We start from the raw sequence: 21,655 nt of genomic DNA on the forward strand, positions 1-21,655 counted from the left end.
GTCTACCAATACAAAAGGACTGACCATTCTGAACAATGTGATTTCAAGATTTAGGGTACAAAACATTGGCAAAACAAGGGCAGGATAGTGCTGGAGACTGAAAATGGAAACAGATCAGTTTGCAATGCAAATGAACTTTAAACCCTGTTATTTTGGAGTTAAGAACATTTCAACTCTTGCTGCTGCAAGCTTGTGTGTGTGTACCATTATTGTAGATTATAGCTGATCATAACTTAACCAGTTTAAAATGTTTTGTTTTACTTCACTATTAATTCCTGTTTCTATTGTTTCTTATATACTTTATTAATTACTGTACTCACTTATTGTTACTTTCACTTTCATTTGGCAATTTATCATCGTATTATTATTGTTACTCAATATTAGTGCCATTAATAGTACACTCTGTTTTTATTCCATTTGCCTTGTTTTTCAATACCGTTTCTTACAGATTATTCTAGCTCTGTTTAGAAAGTCTTTTCCTGTCACTGACTATTTAATGGCTGCTGCAAAACTCACTGGCCTTGGCCACAAAGCCTCACAGTGCCCTGAAGGTACCACAGTTTTCACTTCCAGGAACCTGCACTCAGCTACCTCAGTACGCTTCACTATTCTCCATTCCCTCACCAGCACCTGACCCAGAGTTCCTAATGTCCAGCAGTGGTAACCTCGTAAGTTCTGCATCTGAATGTGCCAAGCTCCACATAGCATACACATATGTCCAATCTCTGCCAGCTCATCTCAACAAGTTCTGTCATATATTTCAAGACACAGACATCCATGTAAGACTTCTGTCGAAGACATGGCTCAGACCAAGTGTTCCCGATGAGCTCAGTAAGTCTAGATGGCTGCATCTTTCTAAGATATGACAGATGTAACAGGCAAGGGGATGGAGTAGGGACATACCTACTGTGCTACACCCATACAACAATAATGAAGGTAAACAAGTGGAATATGTGCTCATGGAAATCACAACCCATGAAAGAAAGTGGATTGTGTGTGTCCTCTGCAAACTTTCTAAAGTAGGCAGGTTTGCCTGCTTCAGAATGGGTCTTTCATGTCTCAAGTTGACATATGAGCATATAATTATAGTTGGTGACACTAACATAAATTTTTTTATATAATAGTTCTTCCAGTGTGAAATTTCAGTGGATGCTTTTTTCTTCTTCGAAAGTGTCACTTCTTGAGCTTGCTCCTACCCATCACATGAAGAGTAGTCACACTTTCATAGACATATTTGCAACAAAATCCCCAAACAGAGTAATTTGAACTTCTTAGATACCGACAACTGACATGTCTGCCCGTGTCATAATTGTCATGACATACTCGCTAGAATGTCCTAGAAAGAGACCTAAACTGACAACATACTGAGACTTCAAAGGCATCAACTTATCCGAATTTGCAGCTGAGGTGCAAGAAGTTCTTTGGGGGACATCATCTATGCTATTCTAAGACAGAAACAAGAAACTCCATTGATTTACTAATAAACTTGCAGGACTATATAACAGGTATGCTTCCCTAAAGACCACAAAAGTAAGAAGCAAACCCACAAAATGGCTAACTGAAGAATTGACACAGCTGATGAATCTCAGAAACACTACATATTAGGCATACAAAGTGCACACCATGCCTGAAACTGGTTCTGTTTATAAGCAGAAGCAAAACATCATCAGTCAAGCTGTGCGAAATACAAAACTTAGGCATGCCCATACATTAATCTATAACAAAAAATGAGCAGTTTCCTATAGAAAAACCTACATAGTCTTGGTATAGACAAAGTGAAAGTTACAGCTAATCCCTTTGTCTCAGTCAGAAAAATGGACCAGTACTTCATATTACCTACAACCACAACTGAACCACAAGCAAAATAGACACTTGTTGATTACTTCAGAGAGGTAAACAACTACAGCCACAAGAAATTCTATCTAAAGCATCTTATTTGCAATACCATCAACAAGCAATCATGCATATCAGATCAGTATCTACTGGATGCAATGACATCATAGTCCAAATGATGAAGCTCATTACTGTCTCACTAATGTCCCCAATAACAGATATCATCAATTACTCCTTAACCTTGACATGCAAGCCGCCAGTGGCATCAACTAAAAAGGCTTGCACAGGCGACCGGCCAACCCGATGGGAAGACCTAGCCACACGACATTTCATTTTTCACTCCTTAACCACAAGTTTTTCTTGAGGCCTGGAAACAAAGACTAGCTAAGCTGCTAGCATAAACAACATTTCCAGAACTTCCTCCAATTGCTGACCTATTTGCATTCTTCTTGTGCTGTCCAGTGCCTTAAAATATATATAATGCAGACCAGCTAACAACGAACAACCTACTAGATGAATACCTATTATATGAAACTGGTGACCTGAAGCTTTCCATCGATGCACAAGAGACAGTATCATGCGCTTCTTAGACTTTGGCAAAGCCTTTGACACTGTCAACTTCGACCTTTTACTTGCCAAACTTAACAGCCTACCTTTCTCACCAAGTACTGTGCAGTGGTTTCACTCATACCTGATGTCTTGCCAACAGTGTGTCTTGTCTAACACCATAAAATCACAATGGGGACAGGTAGCATCAGACACCCCCCAGGGTTCAGTATTAGGTCCTATACTATTTTCATTGTCAGTTTTGTTCTGCTACAAACATCACATGTATGCTGATGGTCTCTATCTGTATCGAAGTGCAAAACCAATAAACCGGGAGACAACCATCAAGAATCTCAATACCACCCTGTATACACTATCTAAATGAGCACAGGATGTAATATTACAGCTCAACCAATCCGAAACCCAAACAGTACTGGTTCATCATTCTGGTTTCATTAATCCAAAATATAGGGAATTCCTACCATCTTTAACACCCAATGGGACAAATACCTACTTCTCATCTTCAGTAGAGTCTATGAGTAGTAACAGATGAGAATCTAAAATGGACTGAGCATCTAACTGCAATGTGCAAGAAGGTATCAGCATATTTTCATGTCCTACAAAAAACATAAAAAGCACTTCCATTTGGCCTGAAAACGAAACTTGTACAAACACATACACTTCCAATTATTTATTACAGCAGAGCTATTCTGCAAGGCCTTTCTTGGGAAAGCTCTTGACGCCTGCAACTGGTTATGAATTCCTGTGTTTGTTGTACCTGCAATGTTCATCTTCAACTCATATTTTATCATCACATGCACACCTATCCTGGCTGTGTGCATACAAGCACTGAGATTTCCATACTATCTGTCTTCTCTACTGTCTTATCAATGTGCACTGTCCCCTGTATCTCTCTGTGACTTCAATTATTTTGTTTGAACAACATGGCAGAAACACCTGTTCCCATAAAAAAAAAAATCCATTCAGTCCCAGTCCACCAGAGTCCTTCTCAGTAGCAGGAACCTGACTCTGGAATAACCTCATGCATCAACTTCAAATGGTTCAAATGGCTCTGAGCACTATGGGACTCAACATTTGAGGACCTCAGTCCCCTAGAACTTAGAACTACTTAAATCTAACTAACCTAAGGACATCACACACATCCATGTCCGAGGCAGGATTCAAAGCTGTGACTGTAGCAGTCACATGGTTCCAGACTGAAGCACCTAGAGCCGCTTGGTTGCATCAAGTTAGAGAACAGAATAACATCTACAGATTCAAAAGAGAGTGACATATCTACTAAAGCAACAGTAATGATAACCATCGTCCCTGCATGCATCCATTACCCTTGCACATCTATTTTTTCAATGCGATCTTACTCATTTTCAAGCATTCTTAGCTGGTGTAATCTCCTTTTCTTTCCCCAAAACTCTCTATTTCAGGAAATATCTATTTTCTACATCTATAAATTCTTTTTATATCTGCCATTATTATTATTATTATGTTATTATATTATTATTATTACTTTATAGTGGCAGAAGCATCAATAATTGGATGAGTACTGCCAGAATCAACTTTTCTAGTTTCTAGTCAGTATTATTCACTCACATTGTCAGTATACACACTGAAATCATTTTAATGCTATTTGTTAGATTAAAATGGTTATCTCTTAGGTTAACTGTGATGTAATAAAGGTACTGTATGTGTGAAGCCATGGTCTAATGTAAGAGAGGATCTGATGGTCAGGTCAAATTAAATAAGTAATATGAATATAATAGAGGGAAACATTCCACATTGGAAAAAAAAATATCTGAAAACAAAGATGCTGTAACTTACCAAACAAAAGTGATGGTATGTTGATAGAGATAATAAAAAACACACAAATTTCAAGCTTTCGCAACCAAAGGTTCCTTCATCAGGAAAGAGGGAAGGTGAGGGAAAGACAAAAGGATGTGGATTTTAAGGGAGAGGGTAAGGAGTCATTCCAATCCCGGGAACAGAAAGACTTACCTCAGGGGGAAAAAAGGACAGGTATACACTCACACACACACACACACACACACACACACACACACACACACACACACACACACACATATATATATCCATCCGCACATATACAGACACAGGCATTTACATATGTCTGCCTGTTATTGGAAGATTTGTTAAGCTGGATAAGGCTTTATACAAGAAATGAAATGAACCAAGTTAACAGTGCACATAAAATTAGGTAATGTTACCATTTATGAATTTTTCTTTAAACATTCTATTAGAAGCAACATAATGTCAGCAAAGCACACTGTTTTGGTTTCATCATAAATAATAAAGATGGTTTCAATTTACCTGTACTGACAGACATCAGAACGCAGCTTGTTGACAAGCAACCGGCATGCTCCTGTTCCATCATAAGGTTGGGGATAGTTGGCACTAATGAAATATGTGTTGTTTTCTCTCACAGTTTGTCCACAAGTAGCATAAACTACAAAACAGAGAGTTATTATTTGAGAGCAGTATTAGACCTACAATGGTAAGATATTGTTAGCAATTATATTTCCAGTACTATGAATGCAATCAATTTATAGCCAAAACAATATAAAAACTTAAAGTAAACACCTCCCAATGTTGAAAGGGATAGAAAGCTTTGTGTCACTCTGTCGTTCATTACTAAATATCCTAGTACTATAATGACATGAATGTTAACTGGAAGAAAGGATCAAAATGTGGAAAAAAGAAGCTAATTGAGAAATGGAAATTGACTGTGGGGCACGAACTGTAGTTAAGATATATGACCATGATAATGTCATCTTATGCAATCCTAAAGCCTTCAGCATCTATTATGTCAAAGTAGAATTAACACCTGCATGAAGAACATAAATTATTTCCCTGAAACAAAGTCTTCATTAAGTCCTAATTACAATAACTTCATTTGTTTACAATGCTTCTTGTTGACAGTGGTGAGTTTAGAATTCTTGCCCAGCAAGACACAAAATTCTGCTTATAAAATTCTACATAAATACAAAATGGCTGCAACTGAAATTAAGCCAAAAATTATGAAAGGTATTATGTGAAATAAAAATTCTCTGACATGTTGAGTATTAGCATTACTGCTTATAACATGAATTTCTCTTTTATTTTAGAGAATCTCATTAAACATCCTATGTACTTATACTGGTTGTTTGTGTAAAAACATGCAAAAATGTAACAGGACATAGAGAATGCTCCACTGTACAATTTTAGACTGGGAACCTGAGGTCAGAGAAGCCAGTTTAAAGAGATATGAAAGTAAACTTGTCCATTGCTTTGTCTAGCATAACTGTTTTCCAGCTTATTTACAACTTAAATTCCTACAAGTTTAAACATACTGTGATGTTTATTTGCATACAAATTCTTTATTTCCTGCAAAGAAACAAGGAGGATGAGCCTAATTACTGGGAAGTCACAATGCATGTTTTGTTTACTTTACTTATCCATAAGGTGGGTCTGTTATATTATGTTTACACTGTTCCATGATGGAAAGTGCTATGCCCGGTACAGTTTTTCAGAACTTACTGACAGGGAAGTATGTTGCAATGCTCACACTGCTTGAAAGGCTGTACAGGGAATGATTTCCTAACAGACAACATCCATCATGATGAGTGTTTATTTCTCTTGATTGATGAATGCGGGAGACTGGATAACTGGGAAGAAGAAACGAGGGACATGGCAACATGATGATGACCACTCTCGCATCTGATTTTGAAGAGGAGATGCTGGAATGTGTTGCAGCAGACACCACTATAAGCACTTGTCATATTGCACATGAAATGGGTGCTGCATATACTACTAGCATGTGACGAGTATTTCACCCATATCACCCACATTGAGTCCATGGATGCTGTATACTGCTGTGGTCTCATTTGATTATGATGATATTTTGAGCAGCATGAATAGTCCTGTGTGGTATGAGGAATATCCTCACACCATAGTAGTCACATTAAATACTTTTTGCTTTGAGTATCTGTGTTGGCATTTAGGTGACAATCTCAATGGCCCATATCTCCTGCCAGGCAATCTGAATGGCTACCTGTACTTAGGCTCATACAAAGAGTTCAGTCCGAGTTGGGGAATGTACCTTTGGCTGTTTAAGAGAGGGTGTGAATATAACATGACCATGCACCATCTCACTTCAGTGTTGATGTGGGCCATATCTACTGCCTGGCCATCTGAATGCCTGCCTGTATTTAGGTTCATGCAAAGAGTTCTGTCTGAGTTGTTGGATGTGGATATAACATGACCATGCACCACCTCACTTCAATGTGGATGTCCACAGCCATCTCAATGCTGTATTTACTGGTCACTGGATTGGAAGAGGAGGTCCTATCCCAAGGCCTGCAAGGTCACCTGACCTGAATCCCCTTGATTATTTGTGATGGGGATATCTAAAGTCACTTGTGTATGAGACCTCAGTGGATACAGAGATGGAATTAGTTGCCAGAATTGTAGCTGCCCGTGATGTGATTCGAAACATGCCACAGATATTTGTAAGGGTGCATCAAAATCTTGCTCACTGATGTCATGCTTGCATTGAGATTGATGGCCATCAGTTTCAGCACATTTTGTAAGATATAGTACAAACAGTACCTTCATTGTGTCAATGAAGGTATTTGCAGTTAACTGTAACTAATGTAAATAAAAAAGTATTCCTATTTTCTTCTTAAGTTGGCTTCTCTGACCCTAGGGTTCCAATCTCATATTGTTCAGAGGAGCATCATCTATGCCTGGTTAAATTTTTGCATGGTCTTAGGGAAACACCCTGTATACAACACTCCAGAGAAACTGAAAAGTGTATTTTCCTTAAATTGCTTAACAAGTAATTGGATCCAGTCCTCTTGCATAAATTTCAAAAGTCTGAAAAATCTTCTTCATTAGTGAATACCATCTATGTCATTTCACACCCTAAAGAAATCAACACATATTGAAACTGATGTGCTCCTACAGACACAATTTGTGTTCCTGTAAAGATTTGGACAACACTTTTTAGTGACTTTCATAAATGGGGCTTATGGTGAAACTTACATTCACAACAGACACCGTAGCCCCCAGCACAAGTGCCATTGATAATTCCACCTCGCTGTTCACATTCTGATACTGTCAGGCATGTTCCAATATTTCCTGTTGATGATACACATTCCTGGTTCTGGAATTGGAGCACTGAGAATAGCGGCAAAACTGTAACAATATGCATTTTGAATCAGTATTATTCTGGCTTCAAGAATAACCATCTTAGTCATATTGTACTAAATTTGTAAATGTATCAATGGTCTGATGCAAAGTATTAACCATCAGTCAGTTCCATATGTTCTCAAGAACAAATTTATTATTAGAAGGAGACACATAAATCAGTCTGCACTATTATTCTATACAGAATGTTCAGCTAAGATAGCTCCCATTACAGCCGTTAATACACTGCAGATCCTTTGAACAAAAACTTTGGGCAACGAATGGAAGAAAGCACAGGTCACCAGCTACCTTCAAGAAATACAAGGTGTGGCTAGAAAAAAACCGGACTAGTACTGGTGAAACAATAAAACGAATGCAATAAGGCTGAAAGTCACGTGGCCTGTCACGTGACTCTCGCTCCGCCTACTGCTCGAGTTTCATCTGCCTTGTGCACTCATTCTGCCCGTGGCGTCTGTTTTAAGTAGTTGACGTTTTGTCTGTGCGTCGGAAAATGTTGAGTGTACAGAAAGAACAGCGTGTTAACATCAAATTTTGTTTCAAACTAGGAAAATATGCAAGTGAAACGTTTGTAATGTTACAACAAGTGTACGGCGATGATTGTTTATCACGAACACAAGTGTTTGAGTGGTTTAAACGATTTAAAGATGGCTGCGAAGACAGACCATTGTCAGCAAAAACTGATGCAAACGTTGAAAAAATCGTAAACTTGTTCAACAAGATCGCCGTTTAACAATCAGAGCAGTGTCTGAGTTAACAGGAGTTGACAAGGAACAAGTTTACCGATTTTTTCAATGTTTGCACCAGTTTTTGGTGACAATGGTCTGCCAGTGTGAGTGTCATCACTGGTGTCTTCGCGGCCATCTTTAAATCGTTTAAACCACTCAAACACTTGTGTTCGCGATAAACAATCATCACCGTACATTTGTTGTAACATTACAAACGTTTCACTTGCAGATTTTCCTAGTTTGAAACAAAATTTGATGTTAACACGCTGTTCTTTCTGTACACTCAACATTTTCCGACGCACAGACAAAACGTCAACTACTTAAAACAGACGCCACGGGCAGACTGAGTGCACGAGGCAGATGAAACTCGAGCAGTAGGCGGAGTGAGAGTCACGTGACAGGCCACGTGACTTTCAGCCTTATTGCATTTGTTTTATTGTTTCACCAGTACTAGTCCGGTTTTTTTCTAGCCACACCTTGTATGGCAGTACACAAGATGGCACATGTAGATGTCACAGTAAGTGGCTCCATAAATTGTATTTAGCTTCTATAAAGTGTATATTATGTGACAATGTCACATCAAGTGGTGTTAGAATGTGTTCAGTGTTGCGTAGGTGGTATCATTCGCATTGCTTCATGAAAGTGGACCCTGAAAACATATTGTGTGTTTATGGAACAAAGTGTAATGGGTGTTTAACCACAACTGAAATGTGCCATGCAGATCATGAACTTAAAGTCTAGAAACATTGCAGAAAGAGCTGAAAGCGAGAACATTTTCTGCTGATGGAAAGCATAGTTAAAAGCCTATCCGAACCACCACATGAAGAACTCTGACAGTTTCAGACATACAGTGAACCAAATACGCATGCAAAATCCAAACATATTTCAAAGGAATTTAAGAAACTGATTTCAACATCTTACTATGGATGTGAAACAAACTCATGAGTTTATCACCACGGGCAAAGTGCATCAATCTGAATCTCCAGGAACAAAAAGTAAAATGAGCAATATGTCACTAAAATCCATCTCTCGTGAGAATGTAACCAAAGTGACACAAAAAATACCAATATTAGTACAGTTTTGCTCATTGACAGCCACAGAAGAGGACTTGCACAATTCTTCATTATCAGCAAGATTTAAATGTTTCAAGCATTGTGAAACCTGGAACAGGTTTGCAAGAAGTTCTAAAAGACTATAAAATCAGTAGATATGTGTTGCAGAATCATATATTGTAATTTTCGGTGCCTCAAATGACGTGTATAAAAATGAACTAAAAAATAGCAAACAGAATCTTAAGAGATGCACTATGTACATTAAGTGATCAAAAAGCAATTGTGATTGGTATACCTCACAGGCATGACCTTATAGAATATTCTTGTGTAAATAAAGAGATTCAAAAAGTAAACAGGAGTTACAGAAAGATCTGCAAGACCACTATAAATGCTTTTTTTCTCCCTGTTGATGATTTAGAAAGAAAGTATTTCACAACACACAGAATGCATGTGTGGCATAGAGTGCCATAAATATCGATATTAGTTCAGTGCATAAGTGTGCTATCTTTGAGGAGAGGGCTTTGGGCAGGATGTTGGACGCTAATGGCAGTTAACCTCCGGACTTGTACCTGTGTAGAAGCGGAGTGCTAATAAATCTGTTTCTGAGAGAATTCTAGTTGTTTACCTACAACTATACCTTATTCAATCACTGGTGACCCTGTTTTTTGTGTAATACGTGTCCGAGTTACCGCCCGAAGGTTACTTACGTGCCTACCATGTTGGGTTTCTTTGCGATCGCAAGGGCCTTTGTTCAGCTCCATACAATGGACTTTCAGCACTCACCCCCACCCGGATTTCAGCAACAACTCTCCAGCACTCCTGCCGTTGTAGTGGACAGCCGCAAGACTCTTCGGGATCCTTCAGCCAGAACATGCAGTGGAATTCATCGAGTGCAGCCAGTTTCTTCCAACCGCAAACAGTCATGGACTCTGGCTTTGTTAGCCTAGACCTTCCCACGTGTTCTCCACAGCGCATTGTTCAGAACATTCCTACTCCTGTGTCGAACGCACAATTCAATACAGTTTGTGGCGTCGAGCGATGTTTTGCTACTTTGGAAAATCCAGTAGTAAATTCAAACTTGAATCAGTTCCCGCCACGTGTGTATCCTTCCACGCCGGCTAGTCAACAGGTGCTCAATGCTCGCCAAACAGCAAATATCACACTGAGTGTTCATCCTATGGGTCGTGTGTGGGATCCTTGTGTTGCTTCTAATCAAGTCAACAATTCTGTGCTGGACAGTAATTACTCAGACATCTACAACCAGCCCCACCACTCACGGTTGAGTGAATACAGTGTGCATAACGGACATTCACCATCGTACTTAAGTACTTGTGGCTTCTCTCCGAGCTACCACGTCAATGAGAATGCACATTTTGACTACGATCCTCACACCGTTCGAGCGTCCACCGCTTCTCATCAGCCGCCCCCCCCCCCCCCTCCCCCCGCCGGCGTCAAGTGAATTTCGTGATTCCCGCATTACGGGACGCCAATAATTCCGTCTTGCTATCTTCTGCATGCTCTACTTCCCTCCAAAGTAATAGGCGCACTTCCGCAGTGACTGCAGTGCCGAATCTGCCGAAACTACCAGACTTCAAACCCGCTCACCCGGAGTTCTGGTTTAACCTGGTTGAGCAAACATTCAATGTCTGTGCTTTGGACAATGACACACGCTTTGCCTGCCTCATGAACCACCTTCACGACCGCGTCGATTTAATTTACGATTTACGATCTGGTCAAAGCACCCCCCCCCCCCTAGCAGGGATGTATGCTGTGGCGAAACAGACGGTACTGGAGCGCGTCTCGAAAATCAGGAGAGAAAATGTGCGACAGCTTATCTACGAAGAGCGTCTCGGCGACAGGTCTCCGTCCCAGTTGTGGCGGTGCAGCCATCTTCTCGTCGATGAGCAAGTTATGCCTGATGACACGCTCGCAGAAGTCTGGACTGAAAGCTGCCTTTGCCTGTCCAGACTGCAATCTCTGCATATGAAGATAGGCCAGTAAATGAACGTTTACGTGCCGCTGACAGAGCATACTCCACCAGGCAACATGAGCTCCGTGCACTGCATTCTGGACGTGACCACACTAAGATGCTTTCTGACACCATGCCCTTGTCTGGTGCTGCTAATAACAATGTTAAATTAGCCACCCTGCCTGCACCTTCAACTCCCCGCAACGACAGTGCATCGGCCTCTATGGAAGACTCTGGGTCACATACTCCATCACATAGCAACTACCCACAGGAGCACAGGCCCGCCCAACCTTACTGTTTCTTCCACACAAGATTCAGGGAGCAAGCTCGCAAATACCAGTCACCGTGTTCTTACCCAAACTCCAACTGCAGGTAGGCTACGGTGCCACCTCCTGCGATGTAAACAATGGGCACCATCCAACGTTGCACTCCGTTTCGGACAACAACAGTAAGTGTGGTCGAGTCTATGTTCGCGATTTACAATCAGGTGTACGTTTTCTGGTAGACACTGGCGCAGACGTCTCTTTGCTGCCAGTTCGCCTAGCAACCAATAAAGTGCAACCACACAAAACAGTACTTTGTGCAGTGAACTTGTCTACCCTACAGCGTTCAGGTTCTACTTTGTATACAGTGAAACTTTCGCCCGAGTGCAAGCTGGAGTGGACGTTTTTAGTGGCAACAATTGAAGAACCTATTCTCGGAATTGATTTCCTCAAGAACTATCAGTTGTCACTAGATTTTGTGCAAAATACTGTGTTTTACTCCCCCCCTTAACAAACATATTCCTTTCGCTCCGCCGAGTGACAGTTCGGATAACACCAAACATGTGTGCTGTGCTAAGAAGTGTTTAAACCTATCCTTGGAGCTGCAATCTTGGACAAACAAGTGGCTAGTGGAGTGCGCCAAGTCTTCGAAGTTGCTGATGGAACATATGGAAATGCTGCTGCATCTCCGCAACATACGCCACGAGTTGGCCTCCACACAACAACGCCTCGCGGCACTACAAGGAGACAACTCGTCAGCTACAGACAAGGTCACTCCGTGCCAATCTGGTGTTCCCGTGCCCGCGCACATTAATGACAATGTTGTGAGGTCTGTAAACTGTGTCAGCACCCCCTTTTGTAATGACAGTGTATGCCCGAGTGCTCATGCTCCTTGCGTTCCGAATGGACAATTAACTTCCCAAGCTCGTGGCAATGAACTACAGCCATCTGCTGTCCGGCCACGCCCACTCGTGCCTACAGCGCTCATAGCGGCATGGCCCGCTACCAAGAACCAGTGTACCAACCTCGCCCATGTTAACACACGTGTGGCCTTTACGCAGCCTACGAGCGATTGGCACACCTGTACTTCTGTGCCCTCAGCGCCACAGCTTTGACCGTCCGCCACTGCCTGCTCCGCTTCACGGACATCTGACTGTCGTGCCGCGCCACGTATTGCAGTAGTCACTAATGGTACAGTTCATTGGTTACGTCTAACCGATGGGCCGCCCATATCACAACGCCCACACTGCCTCAAGCCGGAATTTATGAAAATTGCAAAAGAACAATTAGATGATCTATTACAAAAGGGAATAATTGAACTTTCTTCCGGTTGCTGGGCTAGTCCTATCCTGTTTGACCAAAAGAAAGATGGTACTTGGCGTATGGTCAGAGACTATAGGCGTTTAAATGCCTGTACCATCATTGATTAATATCCGGTCCCACACACTGCAAACTTCAATCATGCGCTCGCAAGTGCAAAGTACTTCTCTGTTTTGGACTGTAAGCACGCATTTCATCAGATTCCTATGGCTCTGGAGGATATTGAAAAGACTGCCATAACCACTCCTTTTGGGCTGTTTCAATACAAATTTATGCCGTTTGGGTTGAAAAACGCCCCCCAATCGTGGCAGCGTTTCATCAATCAAACTTTATCCCATCTAGACTTTTGTTTTGTATACATGGACGACATATTGGCTTTTGCTTCTACTTTGGAACAGATTGAGGAGCGTGTTCAAGTCGTGACAGATATTTTAGCAGCCGCTGGTATTGAACTGAACAATAAAAAGACTCAATTGCACCAGTCATCCGTTACTTTCCTAAGTTATGTTGTGTCATTGGACGGTCTGACACCACCGCAGGACAAGATCAAGCCTGTTCTCGAGATGCTACGCCCCCAGACCTATAGGGAATTACGCAGGTTCATCAGAACAGTTAATTATTACCGTAAACATTTGCCAGCCGCTTCTGCGCTGCAGGCTCCTCTCACAGATGCTCTCGCTGACCCACAAACTTCTGGCACCCGCCAGGTCCCATGGACACCAGACATGGACAAGGCAGTTAACGAACTCAAACAGCTGTTGGCCTCCGGTGCCACTATTGCTCACCCACGGGCGGACGCCAGAATGTTTATCACTACTGACGCTAGTGACAATGCTATCGGCGCAGTACTGAGTCAGACATTCAACGATGTTATGACCCCCCTGCAGTTTTTCTCAAAAAGCTAAACAACGCGCAGAAGAAATACTCAGCATTCGACAGAGAATTACTTGCAGTTTACGAGGCCATAAGACACTTCAGAACTGATGTTGAGGGACGAGATTTCTATGTGCTCACTGATCACAAGCCGTTGGTTCCTGCCATAAAAAATCCTGCGGCTGATCCGCCCCCACGACGCTTTCGTCACATCGATTACATCTTGCAATTTACAAATGACATTCGCTACATCCGAGGAGCGGACAATGTGGTTGCTGATTTTCTCTCGCTTGTTGGTGCTGTCACAACCTTAATTGACTTAACGGACCTACTTCGGCTGCAATCGGCAGACCCCGATACCGTGCAGTTAATTTCGGACCACAGCTCCTCCCTCCAACCGGTACGCTCTACTTTCCCTGGCATATCCGACTTAGTGTGGTGTGATGAATCGACTGGTATGTTGCGGCCATTCATTCCAAAGCCCCTTCAACGCCAGGTCTTTGACAAATTACACACATTAGCACACCCCGGTGTCAAAGCTTCCACCCGTCTGGTAGCTGAACGGTTTGTCTGGAAAGACATGCGCTGTGACTGTCAGTCTTGGGCTAGGGCATGCATGTTGTGTCAACAGAACAAAGTTTCCAGGCACACTTCCCCACCCCTTGGCTGTTTTGCCCAACCGCCAGGCCGGTTTCACCATGTTCATGTCGACCTCATAGGCCCTTTGCCCCCCTCCGAGGGTTTCCGTTAGTTGTTTACAGCTATTGACAGGATGACCCGGTGGGCTGAGGCTGTGCCTATTCCGAACATTACCTCTGAGACAGTAAGTTGAGCATTCTTTGATTTGTGGATCTCTAGATTTGGCTCACCTGTTTACCTCACCACTGACCAGGGGCGACAATTCGAGTCTTCAGTTTTCTCTGACTTATGTAAAATGTGTGGTATTGTGAAAATTCATACTTCTGCATACCACCCCCAAAGCAATGGGCTTGTCAAGCAATGGCATTGCACCTTAAAGTCTGCCTTGCGTTGCCATGACTCACTATGGACAGAGGCACTGCCCTTCGTGCTTCTTGGCCTTCGTGCAACTTTCAAGGAAGACCTCAAGGGTTCCATAGCCGAGTTTGTGTATGGCCAACCTCCGGTTTTGCCTGGAGAATTACTCACTCCCACCCCACTTCCACAGCCCTCTGAACTCCCTTCACTTCTCGAGCGGGTGTGCTTGCACTGAAGCAAAATTCAGCCGCCACCTCCGGCTGCTCATACACCTCCGTGCGTGTACGTACCGCGAACGTTAGACTCTTGTGAGTATGCTTCAGTCGCCTTACACAGGTCCTTACAAGGTCGTCAAATGCTCTGAGAATAACATGGATATCCTCATAAAAGACTCTGTAACCACAGTCTCACTCAACCGAGTGAAACCAGCTTTCATTGAGTTTCAGGTTAATCTCCCTGATTCTGCCCCTATTTCTCCCACTCCTGCTTCTAGTGGCCATCCATCTTCCCATACGATGCATTCGAGTATTGATTCTCCACAGCGTGTTTCTCTGCCGAGCACTGCTCCATCTCCGCGTTCATCTAATTCGAGTGGCCAATCTTTTTGGGGTTTCACTCCTCACAGCCCTTGCAGTCGAACTGCCAACCACTTGGATTCTACTATTGTGTTACCTTCTTCATGTGACAGCTCTTTGTCACGCCGTTCAATCCACACTGGCTCCTTGCTGCCTTCGGTCACACTCCCTCGTCTGTCAGTTGATCGCCTGAGGTTGTCGCCTGTGCAGTCCAGTGCACCTGCCACCCCCTCTTAGCAGATGCTTCCCACCGCCATGGCTTTCCCACACCTCCCTGCCTCCCTACCATTGCTCGTACAGGTGCCACCCAAGAATTCACAACACATATACACCCTCATGACATACATAAATTATCTGTTGTCGTAGATGGTGATACAGTGTATGTGGTACTCGTGTGTGACAAAGTTGAGGGAGGAAGTGCAGAATCTCATGTGGTGCGCCGATTTAAATTGAGCAGAAGTGCTGCGTGTGGCAATTTATGTGCCTTTGTTAGGCCTTCTGGCAAGGTGATCCTCCGCCTGCCTGCTGACGAAGTGCTACACCTCCACTCCAGGACGGGACGTCGTCTTCAGCCGCCAACGTCGCTTCCTGACTTCGCCGTCGACGTACCGGGTTTCAGCCCCCGGTCCCCTACCAGTCGACCGCTTCTGCCTGACGCAGAAGAACTGTACGTTACCTTCCTAACTTCTCAGCCCCCCCCCCCCCCTGCCCCCATTCACAGGGACATACTCCATACTGTGTGTGTGGGGCGGGTGGGGGGGGGGGGGGCTATGTGGCGTAGAGCGCCATGAATATCGATATTTGTTCAGTGCGTAAGTGTGCTATCTTTGAGGAGAGGGCTTTGGGCAGGATGTTGGACACTAATAGCAGTTAGCCTCCGGACTTGTATCTGTGTAGAAGCGAAGTGTTAATAAATCCGTATCTGAGAGAATTCTAGTTGTTTACCTACAACTATACCTTATTCCCTCACATCTAAATAAATGGGACAAATTACAACTCAGCCAGAAAATCAAATCCTCAGTGAAAAGTGTTTTTACGACAGTCAGAAATGTGACAAAATTTCACGGCCAACTGCAAAGGAGATGTGCAAAATACCTTCCCTACAAATAAATCCTGCTACAGCAGTGCTAGAACAAAAAGAAATGATTATAGTGGGAAGTGTTGAGAAAGAAATTATAAGAACAGTGGTATCAGATAAAACAACACAGTGAGGACCAGAGAACAGAAACAGCAACAGTGACAACATATTCAGTTACAGAAACAACTACATCAGACACAACTGTAAAAATAGCCGCAAGGACACAACCTGCTAGAGCAAGACAACCACCATCAAGAAGTGAGGATTTTAACTGGCCACAGATGAAGACAGCACCTCCATAGTTCATCCCAGAAGTGGTCTTCAGATTAAAACAAAACAAAGGCAGAGACAAATAACGGTAAGTGATGAATCAGATATGCCAAGCAGAAACCCCAAGTTTATAATTGTCCATCAAAATGTGCAGTCATTGCGAAATAAGGTTAATGAGCTAAAAGTATTACTGTCAGATCAATTAAAAGAAGTGTCTGTAATGTGTTTTAGTGAACACTGACTAACTGATGAGATGTTAGCAATCACAAGTATTCAGGGTTATGTTATAACATCTTGTTTCTGTAGAAAAATATCTACACATGGAGGAACATGTAGTATCAGCTATTGCTGACTAAAATCCCTTGAAAAGTTAGGAAAAGAAGGTAATTTTGAAATTTCTTCTGTAGAACTAACCTCAATAAAAACAATCATCATTAGCCTGTACAGAAGTCCAAACTCAAACATAAAAATATTCTTTAACCAACTTGAAGGTAGTCTTGACAGTATCAGGGACCTAAACAAAACATTTTATAATATGTGGAGACTTTAACATTGACGTTCCAAAGACAGAGATGATCTTATGGCTATTTGTGCAACATACAACCTGCTCCCAATTATAAATTCCCCTACCAGAGTTACAAGTGTATCCAGCACCACTATTGATATGGTACTGATACACAAGGAAAGCCATGAATATGCACCTAGAAACTTCAACACAGGTTTCAGTGACCACTATGCACAGCTTCTTGAAATATCTTCAGTGCCAAACTTAATAAAACAAACAGATTCAATAAAAATAGGAGGAACCTTCAGCCATCAAAACATTGAATACTTCAGGAATTTATAACAGAAGGAAAGATGGACTGAAATGTACAGATACGAAAACACAGATGAGAAGTTCAACATATTTATTTATATATTTACACACTATTTTAACAGAGCATTTCCAGTTAAAAATCAGAAAATCAAGTGTAGTAGGCTTAGCAGAAAAAATTGCTGGTTGACAACAGGTATAAAAATGTCATGTGCTGAGAAACAAAGATTATATGAGATCTCCAAGTCTTCCATAGTATCCCATGAATTCCTTGCAAATTTCAAGAATTATGAAATGATACTTAAACAAGTGATCAAAGAAGCTAAGGTAATGGCAAATGACTGCTATATAAATAACTTCAATAACAAAATGAAAGCTGTGTGGAATATAGTGAAACTACAAACTGACAATGTTCCTCCTCAAAATTCCAATATTAAACTGAATTGTAATGGCAAAGAAATTAACAGTGCTAAAGAAACAGAAAATGTGTTCAATGGTTATTTTAGCAAAACAACTGAGCAACTAATCGCTGAAATCAAACCTTGCAATACAAACTGCCCAGTATCATTTGTAAATACAAACATAAATCCTACTTCATTGTTCCTCTTTCCCAGAAAGAAGTCCTGTCAGTTATCAGAACTTTAAAAGTGAATCATTCCATTGGAATACATGGCATCCCAGACAGCCTTATTAAAAAATGTAGATCTCATTACTGGACCATTAGCTCACCTTTATAATAGTTCTTTTCAATCCAAAATTTTCCCATCATGCATAAAAAACTGCTAAGCTCAAACTACTGTTCTAAAAAGATAAAAAGGATGAAGTGCCTAACTACAGGCCCATTGCTCTACTATCTATATTCTCAAAAATCATAGAAAAAAATTTTCAAGGAAGAGTAGTAGATTTTCTCGAAGAGCACAAAATACTATCCACAGCACAACATGGTTTCAATAAAAGCCGATCAACTGAAACAGCAATTTTTGAACTATTAACTGAAGTACTTTAGAAACTAGATAATGGCAAAAATGCCACTGGAATATGATTAGATCTCTCTAAGGCTTTTTATGTCATAGAGCACACAAAACTATTGCCTAAGCTTGACAACATGGGGATCAGAAGAACATCTAACAACTGGATAAAGTCATACCTAAGCAGTCGAAAACAAGTGGTTGCAACATCAAAATTTTGTCAGACTCATATAACACTATTCAAACTATGAAACCATTAAATATGGAGTGCCAAAAGGTTCAGTTCCTGGAGCTCTTCTATTTCTGTTATATGTGAATGACCTAAACAAATTCTGCAAGAACATCATCCAGTTTGCTGATGATGCAAGTGTGCTAGTGAGTGGGAAACAAATGGAAACGCTTCAGAAGTCTACAACAGAGACACTGAATAATATTGAAAACCGGTTCAGTCACAACAAATTGGTAATAAATGCAAGTAAGACAGTGGCACTAAATTTCTATAATGTCAAAAAATGTGAGAAAACCGCTCAGATTCAGATAACTGACAAAGGCCTTCAGAATGTAGATAACATTAAGTTCTTGGGAGTATGGCTCCAAGATAATCTAAAAGGGGGGACATATATTGAAAAAGTCTGTAAGAATCAAGCATCATGCTACTTAATGAGAATGTTAGAGGGATGCTGCAACAAAGATTCTCTGAAAATTGTGTATTATGCCTATATATAATCATAACTGAAATATGGAATTATTTTCTAGGGTAACTCTTCTCTTAGTCACATGCTGTTTAGGCTACAAAAAAGAATTATAAGAATAATGGAAGGTGTAAAATGGAACAAAACTTGTAGACCACTCTTTAAAAAGCCAGAAATCCTTTCACTTCTATGTATATATGTGTATGAGATAACAGTGTTTGTGAAAAAAATATTCAATGGGAAATCATTCTCTCTTCCAGAAAAATAAAAATATCCATTCCTACAACACTAGGCAAAAAAGAAACTTTCATTTACATCCCAGCAACACCACCCTCAATAAAAAAGGAACCCTATACTATGGGAAAGTTACTTATAATAAACTTCCCCCAACAAATTAAATCAATAAAGGATGTGAAAATTTCAAGTCAATTGTTATTGCCCATTTGAGTCGTCACTACTTCTATAGCCTCCATGAGTTCCTTCAGGAACTTCACTAACAATTTGTGTCTTTGCCTTTGTGATGTATCATATAAATATTACTAGACCTTTAATGATTTACCATGTAAATGTTACTATAATACAAATATTACTCTGCAAGTATGGTACATCCTCTTTCTGCTTTGAAATATCTACTCTTTATTTTTGTACAATACAGGGTTATTACAAATGATTGAAGCGATTTCACAGCTCTACAATAACTTTATTATTTGAGATATTTTCACAATGCTTTGCACACACATACAAAAACTCAAAAAGTTTTTTTAGGCATTCACAAATGTTCAATATGTGCCCCTTTAGTGATTCGGCAGACATCAAGCCAATAATCAAGTTCCTCCCACACTCGGTGCAGCATGTCCCCATCAATGAGTTCGAAAGCATCGTTGATGCGAGCTCGCAGTTCTGGCACGTTTCTTGATAGAGGAGGTTTAAACACTGAATCTTTCACATAACCCCACAGAAAGAAATCACATGGGGTTAAGTCGGGAGAGCGTGGAGGCCATGGCATGAATTGCTGATCATGATCTCCACCACGACCGATCCATCGGTTTTCCAGTCTCCTGTTTAAGAAATGCCGAACATCATGATGGAAGTACGGTGGAGCACCATCCTGTTGAAAGATGAAGTCAGCGCTGTCGGTCTCCAGTTGTGGCATGAGCCAATTTTCCAGCATGTCCAGATACACGTGTCCTGTAACGTTTTTCTCGCAGAAGAAAAAGGGGCCGTAAACTTTAAACCGTGAGACTGCACAAAACACGTTAACTTTTGGTGAATTGCGAATTTGCTGCACGAATGCGTGAGGATTCTCTACCGCCCAGATTCGCACATTGTGTCTGTTCACTTCACCATTAAGAAAAAATGTTGCTTCATCACTGAAAACAAGTTTCACACTGAACGCATCCTCTTCCATGAGCTGTTGCAACCGCGCCGAAAATTCAAAGCATTTGACTTTGTCATCGGGTGTCAGGGCTTGTAGCAATTGTAAATGGTAAGGCTTCTGCTTTAGCCTTTTCCATAAGATTTTACAAACCATCGGCTGTGGTACGTTTAGCTCCCTGCTTGCTTTATTCGTCGACTTCCGCGGGCTACGCGTGAAACTTGCCCGCACGCGTTCAACAGTTTCTTCACTCACTGCAGGCCGACCCGTTGATTTCCCCTTACAGAGGCATCCAGAAGCTTTAAACTGAGCATACCATCGCCGAATGGAGTTAGCAGTTGATGGATCTTTGTTGAACTTCGTCCTGAAGTGTCGTTGCACTGTTATGACTGACTGATGTGAGTGCATTTCAAGCACGACATACGCTTTCTCGGCTCCTGTTGCCATTTTGTCTCACTGCGCTCTCGAGCGCTCTGGCGGCAGAAACCTAAAGTGCGGCTTCAGCCGAACAAAACTTTATGAATTTTTCTACGTATCTGTAGTGTGTCGTGACCATATGTCAATGAATGGAGCTACAGTGAATTTATGAAATCGCTTCAATCATTTGTAATAGCCCTGTATTTGCACTGTATATTGTAACTCAGTGATCATTTCATGTAGAAATAACGAAATTAATGCTGATTTCATAGTATATTTTGTTGTAGATTGACTTGGTCTACATGAGAATGTACTATTTGTGCACTATATGATTACCAGGATGAATAAAACTCTACTCTACTCTATTCTACTGATCCACAAAATAACTATCTAATTTCATTAATACCCACCTGTTGTAGAATCCTAGAACACATTCTGAGTTAAAAATAAAAAGGTATCACAAACAGAATGAACTTCTCCATGCCAACCAGCATATATTCTGAAAACATTTGCAGCACACAACTCAACTAATGCTTTCTTACGTGATATTTTGAAAGCTGTGGATCAAGGTAATCTGATTTTTGTTACAGAGGTAAGATTTCATCCATACAAGAGGAATAACATTAATGCAACAACACTTTAGTTTGCTTAGTAGTATTTTGTGATCCA

The 21,655-nt window shown here is 41.3% G+C and overlaps 1 protein-coding gene across 1 annotated transcript in view; it reads right to left on the minus strand.

Annotated features, from left to right (window-relative positions):
- The window catches only part of LOC124795587, a 115,529-nt gene extending 97,229 nt beyond the window's left edge, over nt 1-18,300 (minus strand). The window contains exons 1-3 of the mRNA XM_047259658.1: nt 18,264-18,300; nt 7,435-7,587; nt 4,723-4,858 (exon numbers count right to left, since the gene is read on the minus strand). Of these exons, the coding sequence (XP_047115614.1) occupies nt 4,723-4,858; nt 7,435-7,587; nt 18,264-18,300 (326 nt within the window). The remainder of the gene's footprint in view (nt 1-4,722; nt 4,859-7,434; nt 7,588-18,263) is intronic.
- Nucleotides 18,301-21,655: the final 3,355 nt, after the last annotated feature.

Source organism: Schistocerca piceifrons, chromosome 4 (assembly GCF_021461385.2).
Source record: "Schistocerca piceifrons isolate TAMUIC-IGC-003096 chromosome 4, iqSchPice1.1, whole genome shotgun sequence".
NCBI lineage: Eukaryota > Metazoa > Arthropoda > Insecta > Orthoptera > Acrididae > Schistocerca > Schistocerca piceifrons.